General features: G+C 50.3%; 1 protein-coding gene across 2 annotated transcripts in view; it reads left to right on the forward strand.

Moving 5' to 3' along the window:
• Positions 1 to 19,800, forward strand: part of DNAAF11 (dynein axonemal assembly factor 11) — a 136,337-nt gene that overhangs the window by 113,702 nt on the left and 2,835 nt on the right. For both annotated transcript variants that reach the window (XM_088449698.1, XM_088449699.1), the window contains exon 11: positions 2,572 to 2,648. In XM_088449698.1, the coding sequence (XP_088305824.1) occupies positions 2,572 to 2,648 (77 nt within the window). The remainder of the gene's footprint in view (positions 1 to 2,571; positions 2,649 to 19,800) is intronic.

Below are 19,800 nucleotides of genomic sequence, written 5' to 3' on the forward strand. Positions count from 1 at the left end.
AGGGAATTTCAGAATTCTTCACCCAGGTGCAGTTGCAAATAATGGCTTAACAACGTGAATATCAGCATTGCACGTGGATTGCGTGCAACTCAGAACCAGGCCCATAGTATGGACCTGATAATAGTAGAACCCATGGCCTCAGTGCTGTGAGATAACCCTTGTACCACCACACATCCCAAAGAGTTTTGTTTTTATGTTTACATTCTGAAAAACATATTATTGTGTTTTTGTTTTTTTTAACACATGTTTTTGTGGGAAATTAAAGACTGGGTACTAATACATAGAAAAAGAAGTTGAGTGATGGGACAGTGGCCCTCATTCAGAGTCGATCGCAAGAAGCGATCGCTCACTCTGAATGAGGGCGGGCCCACAGCTTAGCTTGCGATCAGAGTGATGGTCGCAATGGTCATCACCATCGCGACCATTGGGACTTACGACCAGACCCTAAGGTTGGGTCTGGGAACTCGTAAGCCCCAGGGAACTTCCTGCTCTGTTTGAGCAGGAAGTTCCTCACTGACATCATCAATGATGTCAGTGGGGCCGCCCCCAAACGGCAAGCGTTCCGACTGGAACGCCTCCTTTTGGCCGGGCACGCCCCCGGCCCTCCCAGCAAACGGGGCGAGCTGTCACTCAACATCGACAGCTCGTCCCGTCTGCTACGAGACCCCTAGCGACGGAGCGCCCGTCGCTAGCCGGGTCTCGCGCATGCGCACAACGGAGCCAGCTCCGTCGTGCGCATGCTCTGTGGGGACCATCGATCTGAATGAGACCCAGTAACCTTAGAGAGAATTTGGGTCGGGATTATTTTTCTGGGCAACTGGAACCCCCCCCCCCCCCCCCTTGAGTTTGCCTATGGACCCTAACAGAATAATAGGAACAACTAGTACCAACCAAGTGGTTTTGCTGAACGTTTTCACTGAAAATGCCCTTTTGATGTGGCCTAATTTCAATGTTGTAGCAGGTAACAGGTCACATTCTGTAATGTCCCACATGTAGATATTCAGCAGTAAGTTGCTGCCATGTTGTAACGGCCACTTAGGCTGCACCGTCATAAATATCAGTTCAGTCCATAAATTGTCTGTGTATCAACAATGGATAAATATTAACATCTAGCATAAATGTACATAGGCCCTGATTCAGAGCCGGACGCTTTGACCAGAGCGCTCGCTCTGAATCAGGGCCCTCCTACCTCAACTTGGAGCGGGCTCTTAGACGCTCGCATAGCTGTGGGTTACCACCCACAGCTTATGCGAGCGTCCATGATGATGGTCGCGATGGTCAAGACCATCGCGACCATCGGGCTTGCGACGAGACCCTGCGGTAGGGTCTTGCTGCCGCAAGCCCTGGAGTGATTTTGGCTCTATCAGAGCCAAAATCACTCCCACTGACATCACTACTGATGTCAGTGAGGCCGGACCCAGACGGTAGGCGTTCCCATGGGAACGCCTCCGTCTGGAATCCACGCCCCCAGCACGCCCACCAAAGGGGGCGTGCTGTCAGTCACCATCGACAGCATGCCCCCTTTGGTGCGAGACCCCGAGCGACGGCTACCCCGTCGCTCGCCGGGTCTCGCGCATGCGCACGACGGAGCTCCCTCCGTCGTGCGAATGCGCATTAGGGCACCATCGACCCGCTTGCGAGCGTCCTGCGCTCGCGAGCGGGTCTGAATTAGGCCCATAGATCCTAACATTGTACACCTAAGTGTAAGCATAGAATCTAATGGAGCATATTTTAAAAAATCATTCAATCGTTCATATCTGAAGGAAAATCTGACATATCTGAACGATTTGAACGATGCGCGTTCCCGATGGTCAGATAACAATATCTGACATCTGATGTGTTTGCAGTCAGACTTGGGGCCTGATTCAGAGCCGCTCGTAAGCGGCCGCTCGTTCGTTCCGAACGATGTTCGCACATCTGCACATGCGTACGGATCGTTATACGCATGCGCTAACCAGTCAATGCGGCCGAAATTCATGTGCTCGCAAAATAGCGAATGCCTGCTAATTTGATTGACAGAAAGAGGCGTATGTGGGTGGTAACAGGGGAAGGTGCTTGAAAACGGGGAGTGGAGATCCGATCGCAGGCGTGCTTAAAGGTCAAAACGGGCGTTTTATGGGTGTGCATATTTAAAACAGCAGCGTCATTGACCACGTCACTGGGTTATTTTATAGCCAGAACTGCTCGCAAAATTGTGGTAGCAAACACCAACCCCAAGAATAGCGAGCAGCTCATACCCTGGTCGATGTACTCGATTAATCTAATAAATAGCGGACATGACGTAGGATGCGAGCGGCCAGGGGGCGTATTTTTTCACAAAAAGGAACGCAAGTTTTGTTCGTTCGTTCAGACATAGAGGCGTGAACAGACCGCAAACAGCGAACGGTTCATTTGAATAGCCACCCCTTGTTTTAGAACGAACGACCGCAAATAGCGAGTGGCTCTGAATGAGGGCCTTGGACGATTACATTCATTTTAATGCAGTCAAAAATCGTTCAAATCATTCGTCTGACAGATCTGACAAATCTGAACGTGTGTATGCTCCATAACAATCATCCTTTTGTGTTTCAGGCCTCGGAGCTCATACAGAAAAGGAGGACGTCTTCAGTCCCACCGAAAAGGCAAAACTGCAATAATGTACAAAACAGGTAAAGTTCAATTAGACCTTTAACCTTAATAACATTGCAATATAACTGTAAGCTTGCAGGAGAGAAAAGTAATTACTATTGTGATAAACCGTGCTCTGAAAGCCAGGCTCGGAGAATGGAGCCAAAGTGGTGAGAGCTGATCTTGTATTGGACTGAGGATTATTTACCGGTCTCAGCATTTATGCTGTTGTACAGCTTCAGGCACCGAACGCTACAGGATCCGTAATCGTCATTCGGGTCTCACTAGTATGCTGCACAATATAAGATATATAAAGGGGCCCTCCTCATGAAATATATACTTTACTATGTAATGTTGGGGAACTGCTGCTTAACCATATATATATACTGAGTGGCCAAATTATTATGACCACCAGGTTAGTACTTTGGGTTTGATTCAGCACGGAACGCAAGTTGGCATATGCACGCACCCGGCCGCTGCAGAAATATGCTAAGGAACACAAATGCCAGGGCCGGTTCTGTGCATACACATGGTACGCAGCTGAGTAGGGCGCCACATAGTGGAGGGCGCCTCAGCTGCAACCATGCGGGCCGATTGTGGCTCTATGACACAGAAGCACCGCGCGTGTAGTGCTGACCGGACGGAGTTCGGTTAGCACTACACAGTGACAAACACACAGCCGTTGGCACCGGCGGCTGTGTGTTTGTTTTAATTAGCAGCCAATGAGAGTCTGTCAGACTCTCATCGGCTTCTGCGCCCACTGCCGGATCCGGGCTGGAGCTCACTCATGAGCTCCATCTTCCGGCTCCCGCAGTGGGTAATGGGAGAGACGTCATGACGTCTCTCCCATAATGTAGAGTGGCCCGGCCCGAGAGGAGCGGATGGAGGCGTGGGGTTCAGGAGGGGGGGGGCTACTACTTGGGGCACTACAAGGGGGGCTACTACTGGGGGAACCGCCACTGGGGGCACAACAAGGGGGGACAACTACAAAGGGGGACTACTACTAGGGGCACTACAAGGGGGTGGCTACTACTGGGGGCACTGCATATGGGAGGCTCCACTGGGGGCACAACAAGGGGGGAACTACAAATGGGGACTACTACTAGGGGCACTACAAGGAGGAATACTACTGAGGTCACTGCATGGGGGGGGAACTTCCACTGGGGGCACAACAAGGGGTGACTACTACAAGGGGGGGACTACTACTAGGGGCACTACAAGGGGGGGGCTACTACTAGGGGCACTGCATTAGGGGGGGAACCTCCACTGGGGGCACAACAAGGGGGGGACTACTACAAGGGGAGATTACTACTAGGGGCACTTCAAGGAGGGGGACTACTACAAGGGGCACTGCATCGGGGGACCAATACTGGGGGTACTGCATAGGGGGGTGGAACTGCAACTGCGGCCACTGCTTAAAGGGCACTGCATAAGGGGTACCACTATTGGGGGCACTATATAAGGGGCACTGCATAGGGGGTACCACTACTGGGGGCACTGCATATGGGGGGCTACTACTGGGGGCATTATATAAGGGGCTTACTACTGGGGGCACAAGGGGCACTGCACAGGGGGGACCACTACTGGGGGCACTGTAAAAGGGGCACTGCATAGGGGGGACCACTACAGGGGGCACTGCATAGGGGGGACTACTACTGGGGGCACTATATAAGGGGCACTACTGGGGGACTGCATAAGGGGGACCACTCCTGGGGTGCAAGGGGTACTGCACAGGGTGGACAACTACTGGGGGCACTGTATAAGGGGCACTGCATAGGGGGGACAACTACTGGGGGCACTGTATAAGGGGCGCTGCATAGGGGAGATCACTCCTGGGGGCAATGTATAAGGGGCACTACTTGGGGCCTGCATAAGAGGGACCACTACTGGGGGCATTGCATACTGGGGGTACTGTATAAGGGGCACTACTGGGGGTATTGTATAAGGGGCACTACTGGGGGGACTGCATTAAGGTGCATATGGAATGGAAAGGATTGTTCACAGAGTGACGAGAAATGGGTGTGTATCATGGTTATGGCTTTTTCCATGAGACCACGGCCGCTTAATTTGTTTGGGCACGCGCAACAATATGCCTGGGGGCGCCAAAAAATATACTCGCTTAACAAAAAATTTGGGCTAGGGCCGGCCATGGCAATCGCAATGCCGCCGCTGCACAATATGCAGACGCCCCGCACTACATAATGCCGCCTCCTTGCCTTTGCTCACATCCACAATACCACGCTATACTGCGTAAACATCGGTAACATCGAGAACCATCGAAGCCATTAGCATAATAGTGGTTGACCTGACCTCACTCAGGATTTTGGCCGCTTCCTGTGTGCATCTAGTACTCATGCTGCATCTTCCGACGCAGGGGCTTAATCATGCAATCGGAGGCGTCTCACCCTGTTCGCAGCTGATAACATTGGGAGACAGAGAGGCCTCTGCCTCTGTAGCCCATACAATGTAATGTGTAGTGTACTGTCCATTGAAAGGCCATCTGAATTGGCCCCTCATTCATATTGTCTGTAATTTGATGCGCATCTGTTGGAATGAACAGGTCAGCCCACTCTCCGTTCCACTCGAGCATCCAGTAGGCGTCTACGGCCACAGGCCTTGCGCTCAAACCCAGTGTTCTGGCTGCCGTTCCTACACTTTAACAACTGCTGCTCTCAAACAATTCACAAGTGCAGCCGTTTTGCTCATGCTCGCACTGCTGTTGCGAGGGCCAACAATCATTCCACGTTCAAAGCCTGCCATACCTTCTTCCCATCGTGCATATTGGCGCCATCTCGCCCTCAGGTCAACGATGCACTTGCACCCAGCCATCCACTTAATGTAAATGAAAACGTGATTCATCAGACCAGGCCAGCTTCTGTTGCATGGACCAGTTCTGATGCTCGCGTGCCCACTCTAGGTGCTTTCGGCAGGGGACAGGATCAGCATGGGCACGCTGACAGGTATGCAGCTACCCAGCAAACTGCAATACTCTGTGTGTTCTGACACCTTTCTAACAACATAGCCATCATTAACTTATTCATCAATTTGTGCTACGTAGCTTTTCTGTGGGGTCAGACCAGACGGGCTAGTCTTCTCTCCCCATGAGCATTAATCAGCCTTTGGCATCTATGACAACGTCATCGGTTCACCGATTGTCCTTCCTTTGACCACTTTTGGTAGGCACTAACAACTGCATTAAGGGATCCCACCGCAAGACCTGCCGGTTTAGAGATTCTCAGACCCAGTTGTCTTGCCATCACCATTGTGTTCACTTGCTGCCTAATATATCCCACCCCTTGCCAGGTGCCATTGCAACGAGATAATGTTATTCACTTCAACTGCCAGTGGTTTTAATGTTATGGGTTTATATACTGTAATCTTCAATATATTTTATATATCTATTTGTAACAGTAGACAGATACAAAGGGTGTCCACCCTTGTATATAGGTCACACAGCGGCAGTCAGAAGTCCCGAACTGGCCCCCAGGATCAAAAAAGGAAGCGTTATATTACAGGGAGCTGCGCAGTTAGGGGAACATTTCTATCAGTCTGGCCGGGGAGGGCAGGGGCGTCTTTAGAGAGGAGGGGGCCCGGACGGGGAGTGCACACAGGCCCCCTCCTCTCTTCCCGGCGGCCTGCAGCTGACTGACGCGGCTGGTCGGCCACCGGAGCATTAGTAGACTCTGGGCACCAGAGTGTGCCCGGAGTCTACTGCGCATGCTCAAAACGCCAGAAAAATGGCCGTGGCGGACATTTTTCCGGCTTTTTGTACAGCGCTGACACCCGGTGCGGGACCTCGGAGAGGTAAGTTTTAAATAACATGGGTCTGCGGTACGGGCCCCCCTGGACCCGGGGGCCCATGTGCACCGCACACCCTGCACCCATTATAGATACGCCCCTGCGGGAAGGGTCAGGTGTGATAATCTGTTGTTATTGCCACTTGTCTCTATATAACTTACCTCTGCCATCCCCTCTATAAGGATGCCGGCATATAAACCTCTCCAGGTGCTCCGATGTTCTCCGAGCATGGAGTGAGCATTACGACCGCACCGCATGCTCAGAAATAAATGTAAAACTTTGGGCCTGATTCATTATGGATCGCAACTGCAACAGCGCACGCAGATCGGCCGATGGTGCGTACTGTGCAGCGGCTGAATTGCGATCACACTGCGATTACGCAGAACACAGGAACCCAGCGCAGAGTGAGCGACAGGCTGTCAGAGTTTGGGGGTGGTGACGGGGGAGTGGTCGGAGAAACGCAGGCGTGGTTGTCCGTTTGAACGCCGTTGCATGGGCATAAATTAGCCACTGCGACGGTATACGCAGCTTGAGTACTTACTGCGTGCGATAAGGGTAACAATTTCTGAGCAAGGTCAAACCTGCTGTAATTGTGCATAAGGGCCCAATGTTACTCGATGTTACTGATGTGTACGCAGGACTGGGAGGTATTAAGGATGTGAGATACCGGCAGTGGGCGTCTCTACGCTGGCTATGGCGACGACTTTGCGATTGCAGTCATTTGCATATTTTCGCAGCAGACTTCTGTGTGTAATTGCAGCCGCGTTCGCAATAACGATCCGTGCCGACTCAGGCCCTTTGCCCTGTAATTGGAGTTAGCCACATCTATGCGGTCGCACCGTCCCTAAACGTCCGCTCGTGAAAGTAGCCATCATCACTATCAGCGCGGATTTCCGCCATTACTGTCCTTGTCGCTAGAGATCTGAAATCAGACGGATCACTGCATACAATTAACTCTAAATAGCTGCCAATTTCCGTCTACACTTCCATGACATGGTCCTCAGAACACCTAGGCATGCATTTACTAAAGGTCGATTTTAATCGATTAAAAAAACGATCGACATCGATGTTGCGTTTCCGGGTCTAAATCACACAATTACTAACAGACAATTTCTTTTATATTGATTTTTAAGTGTTAGTAAACGTGCGATTTAGCTCCTGAAAAACAGTGATGATCGATGTACATCAAGGGAAGGGTTTATACTAGCATCAGCATAGTATCGCAGACTACGGCAGAAGACGCTAATGCGTTTGCAGAATCAGCCCCTATGTTTGCATGACGTGCATTTATCCCTATTTTTATGCATCCCAGGATTTTGTTACATTTCCATCTACACTCTGACACTGATTGCTGCTCTCTGCCTATTGTTATTCCCAAGGACATTCATCTACCATCTCCTGGCCCCAGCTAATACCGTGTCCATATATTTCTGCAGAGCGTTATTATCCTGCTGCCATTTAATAGCCCCGCACGGCTTAGTATTATCAGAACATAAGGACGCCTTACATTCTAGGCCATCCGCAAGGTCACAACTAAAGAGATTGCAGAGAGCAGGGCTCAATAATCCCTTTTGTACCACATAATAGCTTGAGCTCAGCATGAATATATTTTGTATATAATGGTTCCCAAACTCCGCCATTGCAGATCACATTTTTAGTGTTCCCTCTAGCTCCGGTGCGAGGCAGGGCGCTGGAGCTAGAGAGGGCATGTCTGTGCGCGCGCGTGCGACCGAGAAGGGGGCGTGGTCATCGAAAAGGGAGCGTGGCTATAAGACGCATCCCCTTTTGGTCACTCTTGGGGGCGTGCCCGGCACTTACGGACACGCCGGGCAGCCCCCAAGCCCTGCAGACAGGGAGAATAGACGCCGGGCGCATGCGCCCGGCGTCTATTCTCCGGCGGTGACCCGGGTCACCGCACATTTCTTCACCCGCGGGACACTGCGACCCGCGGGTGAAGACGGTTCCCGCAGGCTGTTAGGGCAGGGCGCTTTTTGCCTTCCAGAAAGAGGGCAGGGCGCCGCGCCCCGCTAAAGCAGCCTAGCGGGAACTCTACATTTTACGGATCTCCTGCTTAAGCACATGTGACTTAATTAGTGCCTCAGTCAGTTTTATTTAACCATCTGGACTCAAGCATGGATACCCTTAAAACCTGGACTGTATTGGTGGAATTTGGGAACCTCTTGTTTACACGGTATGCAGTCGGGAAGCCGGCGGACCTACTCTCGACAGCCGGCTTCCTGACTGCTTAATCCCGGCGAGGGTAAAATGACAGGCGTCTAAATTTAGACGCCTGTCATTTTACCGACGCCGAGTGCGGACAGCCGCAGGGGGGGAGGGTTAGGTTTAGGGTTCCCGGGGGGGACTTAGGGTTAGGCTAGGGAAAGGGGGGGTTAGGTTTAGGGTTCCCGGGGGGGACTTAGGGTTAGGCACCCCCCAGGAGGTTAGGGTTAGGCTAGGAGGAGGGACGGTTAGGGTTAGGCACTTAGAGGGGTGATTAGGGTTAGGCACTGGGGGGGGAAGATAAGGGTTAGGCAAGGGTTAGGGGGTAGAATACGTTAGTCAATACTTACCTGGGAACGATCAGGATTTTCATCCTTGTCGGCCTGCCGCTGTCGAGATTTGAACCTCCGGGCATGGGTCTGGCGGTAAATCATACCGATTCGGTTTACACCACCCTTAAATCATACTTGCCGACTCTCCCGGAATGGCTGGGAGGCTCCCGAAAATCTGGGGGTGCAAGAGAAGGCAAGTCTCCCTGTCCAGCTGCCACCTGCGAAAAAACCCTCTCCGTAGCCGCCCACTTAATGCATAAAAGTGTGCGGTCTGGGGTTGCCCATGACGCAATTTGCGCCGAATCACATCATCCATCGGGTCAGGAAGTACCAATATGTCTGTTTACTTCCACGTTTCCATTCTCCTTTGCAGGGGAGCATTTATAATGGGTGCAGGGTTTGTGGTGCACACCGGCCCCTGGGTCCAGGGGGGTCCGCACCGCACAGCTTGCACCCATATTATACTTGCCTCTCCTGGGTCCCACATCGGCGCCGGTGTCAGCGCTGGAAAAACGTATGGAAAATGGCTGCCGCCCCATTTTTCCGGTGACCTGCACACGCGCTATAGACTCTGGGCACACTCTAGTGCTCAGAGCCCATCAGTGCTGGCCGCACTGCGCTCAGGGCCTGATTCAGCAAGGGACGAACACTAGCAGACGCATGCACCCAGCCGCTGCGAGAATATGCTAAATCAGGCCCTCCGTGCGCTGCCAGCCGCCGGACTGAGAGAAGGGGGCCCGTGACGGAGACTACGCACAACCCCCTCCTCTCTAGAAACGCCCCTGCTCCTTTGTATTATCATAAAATATGGCAGAGATTTCTGACTAATTATCAAAGATAAAAAAACAAAAATCTGTAAATATCTTTCATTATATACCTAGGGGGTCTGTGCTTGTCCAAAAAAATCTACATTAGTTGAGGCGTTTTTCAATTTGCCGGCTTGTTGGAAAAGCAGAAAAGGTCACATCCAAGTTCCTGATCCCAGAATGTCACTCTCCCTCCCGCTCCGCTCCTGGGCTCGTTTGTCCTCTTGGGAGCTGAAATCCCTAAAACAACATTTTTTTTTTTTTTTTTTATAATAAGAACTTTCTAAAAATATTTTGCCATGAGTTATCCATTATAAATGTCTCCCCTGGGTATATCGTAGCAGAGATCTGCACAATGATGGAAAATTCTCTATTTTAAAAATGAAGGAAAGGACAGATCTATGTTAGCATTGGGCCTGCTTTATAGGTGACGCTGCGTATGCTGATGTTCACACAATGGAGCAATTATCAGTGGTCTGTGCATGGGTCACAGCTGCATTGCGCACGAGCGGCGAATGAGTTGCGATAAACCGCACTGTGAGGATTAATTCGCAATGGATTGACAGGAAGAGACTGTTTTGTGGGTGGTTAACGGGGAGTTCCGGCCAAAATGCGGCTTGTGCCAGTGTCTGCGATTGCTCACGCAGAGAACGAAGCTCCAGCAAATCACTTACCGGTGCCATTCTGAGTGACCATAAAGTCACTCGTTGTTTTCAGGATCTTCGTACAATGCTGCGTTTGTGTTCATAGTTATTATTATTATTATTACATTTTATTTATAGGGCGCCACAAGAGGTCCGCAGCGCCATACATACAGTAAAGCGTACACAGAACATTACAATACAGTAACCAAAATATAAACAGGACACAAGTAACAATTAGCAACACAATTCTCCATACACAGTACAGCTCTGGAGGTGAAGGCTGTCATAGAAGTGCTAGAGAAGAAGGCTGTGAGACAGTGGGGAGGAGGACTCTGCTTCTAGGAGATTACAATCTAGGGGAGGGGGGAGCCGGACAGATGACATGAGGCATGAGTGTGTAGAGGGGGACCTGAGTGCAGGAAGTAGGCGAGGTAGAGATGGCTGAGGCAGGAGGGAGAGCGACCTGGTAACATGGTAATGTGGGGGAAGGGTACGCTTTGATGAACAGGTGGGTTTTCAGTGCACGTTTGAAGCTCTGCAAGGTCGGGGAGAGCCTGACCGAGCGAGGGAGCACATTCCAGTGGAGGGGGGCTGCACGGGCAAAATCTTGGACACGAGCATGCGATGAAGTAACCAGGGTGGAGGAGAGGTAACAGCCATTGGTAGACCGGAGTGAGCGGTAGGGAGTGTGTAAGGAGATGAGGTTGGAGATGTAGGGAGCAGTAGAGTTAGAGAGGGCAGGAGGGTGGGTGTAAGGAGATGAGGTTGGAGATGTAGGGAGCAGTAGAGTTAGAGATGGCCTTGTATGTGAAGGTGAGGAGTTTGAAGAGGATTCTGTAGGGGAATGGGAGCCAGTGCAGGTTTTGGCAGAGGGGAGCAACAGAAGTGGAAAGGCCGAGGAGGAAGATAAGTCTAGCTGCAGCATTGAGAACAAACTGGAGGGGGGCAAGATGGCAACATGGGAGGCCAGTAAGGAGAAGGTTGCAGTAGTCAAGCCGAGAAATGATTAGTGAATGAATAATCAGTTTGGTAGCATTCTGGGAGAGGAAAGGCCTAATGCAAGCGATGTTGCGAGCACCTGCGAGGGCTCCGGTGGGTGTCTCAATACAAATTCCGCCGGCTGATCCATAAGCCTATTTTAGCATATTTTAGCCATTGCTAAGCAGCAAAATGCCCAACTGCCTCCTTATTCAGGGCCTGATTCAGAGCCAGACGCTATTTGCGCTCGCTCGTTCAGAAAAATGGGCCGGCTATTTAAATAGAGTGCTCGCTCGTCTGTTGACGCCTCTATGTGTGAGCGAGCGAACGAAACATGCGCTCGCTATTTTGTAAAGACGCCCCCTGGCCGCTCGCATCCTACGTCATCTCCGCTATTTATTAGATTAATCGAGTACATCGAAAGGCGTCTGAACTGCTCGCAGTGCTTGTGGTAGGTTTATTCTACCGTAATCATGTGAGATGTTCAGGCTAAGAGACAACCAAGTGACGTGGCCAATGACGCTGCTTTGTTAATTATGCACACCCTGAAAACGCCCGTTTTGACCGTTTGGCACGCCTGCGTTCGGATCTCCACTCCCCGTTTTCAAGCACCTTCCCCTGTTACCACCCACAAACGCCTCATCCTGTCACTCAAATTAGCAGGCACTCGCTATTTTGCGAGCGCTCGATTCCCGACCGCAATGACTGGTCGGCGCATGCGCATTATGACCCATACGCATGCGCAGATGTGCGAACATCGCTCGGAGCGAACGAGCGGCCGCTTACGAGCGGCTCTGAATCAGGCCCTCAGAGTGTGGTGGATATACTGGGCTATCAGGTATTCAGTACAGATTTGAGACATTTCTGTAATTCAGTGAAGGCACTGAAGGGGATTTAGAGGTGGACGCAGGTAAAGTCTGATGTTTTCCCCTGCGCATACATCCGAGATGCACTGCCGAGAGACGCAGATCTGATTGCTCGGAGATCTGTGCAATTTCAATGGCCGTTTCTGGGCAGTAACGGGCTAAGAGTTCAGAGCTTGTTGCGGGCGTGTCGGTGCACTAACAACAGCGGCCATGGTCACTCGGACATTTTGCGTCTGTCATCGGCAGGTGCAATGTCCAATGGTCCGGCCGATGGCCCGGCCGAATGTACGCACATCGTCACATTTGCGCCGCAGCCAGCGGGCTTCTAAAATAACCGGACACCTCGTTTTCTGTTGGTGTAAATTTGGAGGCGAGGTTTCCGATGTTCTGGCATTTTAGTGTCGGCTCGTAGAATTCCAATATGCCCACCCCATTGCTTTTGACTTTATCATGTATGAAACCCAGCAAATGAAGTACACCCATGTGGTATCACGATGCACAGGAGTTGAATAGTAAAAAAGGGAACGGCTCTTAAGCAAGCAGCTAGAATAGTGTAGGGCAGAGTGTTCAACTCCAGTCCTCAAAAGCCTCCAACAGGTCATGTTTTCAGGATTTCTGTATGTGGAATCAGATAGGATGATTACTTAACCAGTAAAATAGATTTTAAGCGGCCCATTTATTAATTATCAGGTTTTAGAAATTCTTTACTTCCTAGATGTACTATAAAGCACTTCCAGGGACAGGAGCTCAGATGCAGTCACTTTACTTTCTACTGCGTGACCTCCGGCGGCCTACAGTGCGTGCGCGCTTGAGTGGCCATGTCTCCTGATAAATTCTGCCATCTGCAGCCTATAGTCTACAATGGCTAACGCCACCTAGCCAGGCCAAGCTGCTTGGTAAATTTCACAATGTAGCAACCCCATAAAATGCTATGGGGGTCTCCTATCGCGATTGGAAATGGAGGAACACCTACATACATCCAGGGAATGCATACATTTTGTGGGTATGCCCCCAAAAACTTCAGTTTTTCTGGAATTTTTCCACAAACTTTGTTTAATAAATATGCCCCTAAATCATCTGTGCATGACTAAAGTAATTCTAAAAACATGACTTGTTGGAGGTACTTGAGGAATGGCGTTGAAAAGCTGTGCAGGTGTTTGCTGTAATATTCACTTTAGGGCCTGATTCAGACTAGTACACAAACTCGACGGTTTGCGCACTACTCCAATTGTAAGAAACTTGCACATGCGTAAGGGTCTGTACTGTGCAAGTGCAGGTCTCCCTCTGCGAGATCTCTCACAGTTCCACCTAACCGCTGCCTGATTTGGGGGTGGGGGCGGCCGCCGTGCCCAGAAGCGGTGGGTGCGTCACCCCCCCCCCCCCCCGTATTCTGGGAGTTCCGAGGTTAGGACCTGTGTCTTTACGATGCAGATTTACTGGCCTTAGTACCAGAGCTGCGAGGGGACAGCTGAGTAACCTCAGGGTTACTCAGACTGACGATGATCTCACAGAAGATCTGATGCTGTGTCTTAGGACACAGTACTTGGATCTGTGATGCAGTCAGAAGGCATCTATTCACGCCAGGCGCCTCCTGTTGTATTTGCATATGAGTTGTACGTACATCTCTGAATTAGACCCGTAAAGAAAAAAATAATGTATGGTGACAGGTGCCCTGTAAATCGTGTCTGGCTGTGCACAGGGAATGGTGGCTTCGGTGTAGCCACCTGCACTACCAAAAATGCCAAATTTACTATTCATCCCAAAGGGTCGGAGACTCGGAGTAGCCAGAAGATATTTAATGGGTAAAGCAAGATTTCCTTAAAAGGTCATTTTCCAGAATAAACTTCTAATGTGTTTTCCCCATCATTTAGGAGTTTGATTCAGTCTTCCAGCTGTTTAGTTTGTATCTTGAGGCATCCGTGCAAATTTGCAATTAAGTAGAATTAAGCAGCAGATAAATAATGTATGAGCAATCCCAGGAATATTGATTGTGTGTTCATCTTGTCTCTGGGGTCCGTGTGGTTGCACTTGTCTCCTTTGTGAAGCCTTCTGTGATGCTCCAAACGTTTCTAACATAGGGACAGAACGTGACAACATCAGGAAAACAGGTCTGAATGTGGGAGAGGAAAGGGAGTAGCATTCCATATACTCTTCCCTGCAAGCTGTCCTTTTGGAAACCGTAATGTTACATATTGAACTTGTTAGGACACATTTCAGCAGAATCGCACTGAACAGCAGACTTTTTGTGTAGTCCATCGAAGTGGCCGTTACTGCTGCCTAATAGCAGGTGCTGGGCGGCAATATTTGGAGAGAGAGCTCTAAATCCATCCTTAACTGTCCATACAGGAGGCGTTGAGTAAACCTGGAACTTGATTGGATGGAATCATCTACTATCCAATCAGATCGCTCATTACCATCGGGATTCCAGTCCCAGCAGTTTTCAGTCTCTTAGCTGCACCACTGATCGCTCCCTGATTAGGTCACAATGAACTAAAAATCCAGTTACTGCCCCCACTGGTTCTCATTGGGTGAGTGCTGGGTACGGATACCTGTACACACTTGATCACACTGCAAGGAGTGCTATGAATGTTTAATTGGCCCCCAATGTTACCATGAATGGTGGAGATAATTATCTCTACTGGAAAGAATGCTGGGGTTAATAATCTGCTGCCCTCCTTATTCCCATAGGGAAGAGTGCTAGGTATGACATTCCGTCTCCCTTGGTACAACTGGGAAGAACACGTGGAGTAATAATCTGGCCTCATCGTTCCCATTGGAAAGAGTGCTGGGGGTGACATTTTGGACCTGATTTTGAGTCTGACTCAAAGCGACCGTAACTGAAGACAGCCACAGCCACAACTGTCATCAGTATCAGCACTTACACCTACCCCGTGCTGGGTGCGAGAGATCCACTGGAAACAGGTGTCTCTTTGTCATTGGCACAACTCATATTGACATGTAACTCTGCTTTCCCATCCATGTCACTCACTCGGAACGGATCTGTTGCGTATGTTCACAAGGTAGTCGAACTGGCCCACAGGTGTACAGGAGAAATTCTGGCGGGCCCTACCGTCTATGGCCCCTCCTCTAGGGGTCATGTTCCACACCGTCCATTCAGATTATGCGTTGTTACTCTACTAGAGGGTCAGTAACTTGCTGGAACAGGACCATGGATGATCTTGGGTGCTACACCAAAATTAGCCCTCCTGCCAATCAAAGTGGGCGATCCTGACACAGCCCTATCCCCTCCTTTATTAAAGGGCCCTGTTCTTTACAGGCTGAATATATCTTCTCTAATAGTTGTCCAAGTCCTTCTGGTGGATGGCCACACTACTTAAGCTTGGACCCTTACCCCTGCATTCCCCAGTGGGCTCTTCATGCCCCAGTCTGACACTGACTAGATGTGTGTCTCCCTTTGGTGCTACTGAATGCTTGTAATAATAACCTGACCTCCTTGTCGCCATTGGGAATATTGCTGGGGATCAGAGGCGGGAACCCTGCCCCCGGGACGGTACGGTTTCTGTGTTGTGGGTCCGCCAGTTTCCAGCCGCAGTATGCTCCATATATGCGTCTGGTGGCCGGGAGACATGCCGAGGCTGCTTGGTTGTGTTACATGAGTAATCAGCGCAACCGGCCACGCTGATTATCCTGGTAACAAACTGACCGGCCGGGGAGCATCCTCTGCATGTTTACCAGACCGCCAGACATGTGACTAGGGTGGTCACCCAGGATGTCACGGGTGTCACGACGGTCACTTGTTCTTGCCTGCCCCGATGACACCTGGTCCTCCTGCATGGGCTCAATTTCCCACCACTGGCGCCACTTGCTGTTGCCGGCAATGCCGCGGACATCAAATAAGACGTTGCTATGTTAGCAGCTGCCAGCGGGAACCTGCACTGTGGGGGGAGAGACTGCAGCTGCTGCTGGACTGAGAGTGGACGAGGGGTCGCCGAGCTGCAGCACTGACACAGAGGAAAACTCCAGAGGAAATCAGGTGAGGTGACTCCTGCAGAGGAGGGAGCAGCAAATTAAAAATACTCAGGTGGGGAGGGGGCACAATGGGTATAAAGGTGGGGAGAGGGGCACAATAATGGGTATACAGGTGGGGAGAGGCGCACACCAATGGGTATAAAGGTGGGGAGAGGGGCACAATAATGGGTATACAGGTGGGGAGAGGGGCACAATAATGGGTATACAGGTGGGGAGAGGGGCACACCAATGGGTATACAGGTGGGGAGAGGCGCACACCAATGGGTATACAGGTGGGGAGAGGGGCACAATAATGGGTATACAGGTGGGGAGAGGCGCACACTAATGGGTATAAAGGTGGGGAGAGGGGCACAATAATGGGTATACAGGTTGGGAGGTGGGCACAGCAATGGTTATACAGGTGGGGAGGGGTGCACAATAATGGGTATACAGATAGGGAGGCGGTCCCAATAAAGTGTATAGATATGGGGAGGATTTGCTCAATGAATATACATACACATGATGCCCATTTTTCCGTCAAAGCCGGGGTGGGGCCACTTGCTTGTGTTGCCCCACAGGCTGAAAGTTGCCAGCCGCTCCCTGCTGGGGACATTAATGTCAACTCTTGTCCCCGTTGGTTTGGTGATCTGTCTTCTTGTGCCAGATTCAAGTTGAATTAGAAATAAAAAATTACTTAGTTAAACATAAATTCTTATAATGACTTTTAACTTAGGACTAATAGAAAACAAAACATTCTCCTCCCTTGCCCCCATTTCACATGGAACAAGTATAAAGTGATGCAAACTAAAGAGTGATCCGCGCCGATGTTTACGCACATGTACGTCGGATGGATATGAGAAGGCAGTAGTGGGCGTCCCTATGCTCCGGAAAGCTTGGGAAGACATTTAGCATATTTTCGCTATTGGGAACCGCGAGAGTTCGCAGTTGCGATTACATTTGCGTAAATCTCGGAATCAGGCCACTCTGTTTTGTAAGCAACAGGAGCCCGCTGGAGAGAGTCCTCAATTCTCCATTCTCCGCGTGTGGATGTACGTACTCCAAATACACCCTAAGGGCAAAATTTACTAAGTGGCGGGTTCTAAACCCCGGGGGTTTGGCGGCGGTTTCTAAATGACAGCCCTGTTCCATTCTATTCTAGAATTTGTTTTGACAGCGGTTTTGCAGCAATTTTGGCCTTAGTAAATCTGCGGCTAGCAAAACCGCCGGGGTTTAGAACCCACCGCTTAGTAAATTTTGCCCATAAGCTCTCGCTGGTTTATGCTGTGTCAGCACAAAACGCAACTAATCCAACCTGATTATTTGTTATTTATACCCTTTTTTTTCTGCATCACATCCCGCATGAATGGGAACAGTTTGCCATTACAGTGTGCGCTCCCTGAATCTAAAGCCTGGCTCTTTGTTAGTAATAAAATCTCAGTAATTATCCCAATGGGACTGAGGCACACACAATATTTCACATTATGTTTGCATGACTGGCGCGGCTCGCCAAGACCGTGACTCTGCTTAATCACCTCGTTACTCATTCATCTCACAATTAAAGTAATAACGTTGACACTGCAGCGCGCACTTCAGGAAGAAAATATTCATTCCATGGATATATACAAGTTCAGGTTTCTTGTGCAACAATAATAGAGAGCTGCTGTTTGCCATGAATGAGTTGAACAGTTCTAAGCGTCAGTTGTACAGTACAGGAAAATACTTTGTTAAACAAAGGTGTTCACTTAGATCTATATCTATATGTTTCATGTCCTTTCTCCACTCTTAATCTGGCCTAAGAGCCAGGGCCATCGAGAGCTGAACAGGGCTCAGGTACTGGGGGCGTGTCCAAATCAATGTACCCCTAAGCAGCTAACCCAGGCCCCTCCAGCAAGCCAGGGCCCGGGTAATAAGTATCCACCCCCCTACTACGCACCCATGCATAGAGGGCCTGATTCAGAGCCGCTCGTAAGCGGCCGCTCGTTCGCTCTGAGCGATGTTCGCACATCTGCGCATGCGTATGGGTCGTAATGCGCATGCGCCAACCAGTCAGTGCGGTCGGAAAACGTGTGTTCGTAAAATAGCGAATGCCTGCTAATTTGAGTGACAGAATGAGGCGTTTGTGGGTGGTAACAGGGGAAGGTGCTTGAAAACGGGGAGTGGTGATCCGAACGCAGGCGTGCCAAACGGTCAAAACGGGCGTTTTAAGGGTGTGCATAATTAACAAAGCAGCATCATCGACCATGTCACTTGGTTGTTTCTTAGCCTGAACTGTTCGCATGATTGCGGTAGGAAAATCCAACCACAAGCACTGCGAGCAGTTCAGACGCCTTTCGATGTACTCGATTAATCAAATAAATAGTGGAGATGACGTGGGATGCGAGCGGCCAGGGGGCGTCTTTACAAAATAGCGAGCGCATGTTTCGTTCGCTCGCTCAGGCATAGAGGCGTCAACAGACCGCAAAGAGCGAGCGCTCAATTTAAATAGCTGGCCCCTTTTTCTGAGCGAGCGCAAATAGCGTCCGGCTCTGAATCAGGCCCAGAGCGCACTATAGTGCAGCTAACACGGAGCAGGGGAAGGGGTCACTGTGTTCTGCTCTGCAGAATGTATGGAGGCAATTTCCATTCCACATAGTTGGCTGAATGACAGTCCTGTGGATCAGACTGGATTGATGCCCAAACCGGTCACTGAGCGAATAATCGTTCACGCAAGTTATTTGCATGACGATAGTGCATTGTATGGCCAGCTGTATTAGTGGAGCACAAAGGTCAGTCCTTTGGTACGCACAATATGCTCGGATTTATAAATGGACGGATTTTGCGGAGCCGCACACAAGCGACCGTGCAAATCCGACCATCTCAGATGAAAATGCAGAGGGAGGTGTCAGACACCCCCTTATTGCTGCATTTGCGATCCCAGCACTGCGATTGATGTCGCAGACTGGGGTCTCCATCGCAACCAATGGTCTTGATAGTTGCTGTTTTGGTCGGGCTGCGGGAATTGAAGCTTCCCGCAGTCTGACCGGGTGCTGGTCACGTAATGACCAATGCAGACCCTGACCTCAGCCATCCCGGAAACTGTTTCTGGGAACGGTGACCAGCCCCACCCCACTCTCCAGCATAGTCGCAGGAACCATTCTTCACATGCGCAAACCCAAAACTCCTGAGATAAACGTGCATCTCTGACTCACTCCTGAGATCCTGTACTTTGTACATTTCAAGCTTTACTAGCTGAGGAACGTCCGAGTCAGGATGCTGGTCCCTGATTTACCTCGCCGTTAGCTACCAAGCTGCTCCATGCTAATGACTTCTAAAGATGTAATCCCCTTGGGAAACTAGGCCTCGGTTCCAGGGATATACTACGGTTTGCTATCTGACGACTATCGTAGGAATGTGTCTTATAAAAAAACCACTATGGCCCACATTCAATTTGAATACATTTTCACGGCCCGGACTTGTCGCCTACTTCGCCTGTTTTGCAGGCGGAAAAGTATCGCGCGCGTGCCCGTGTATCCCCGTATTCAATTTGAAAGTAGGCGAAAATGGGACACGCCAAAACTTGAACAGGCGAAAAGTACTGTCA

This window comes from Taudactylus pleione, unplaced genomic scaffold (assembly GCF_031769625.1).
Source record: "Taudactylus pleione unplaced genomic scaffold, aTauple2 ptg000493l, whole genome shotgun sequence".
Lineage (NCBI taxonomy): Eukaryota > Metazoa > Chordata > Amphibia > Anura > Myobatrachidae > Taudactylus > Taudactylus pleione.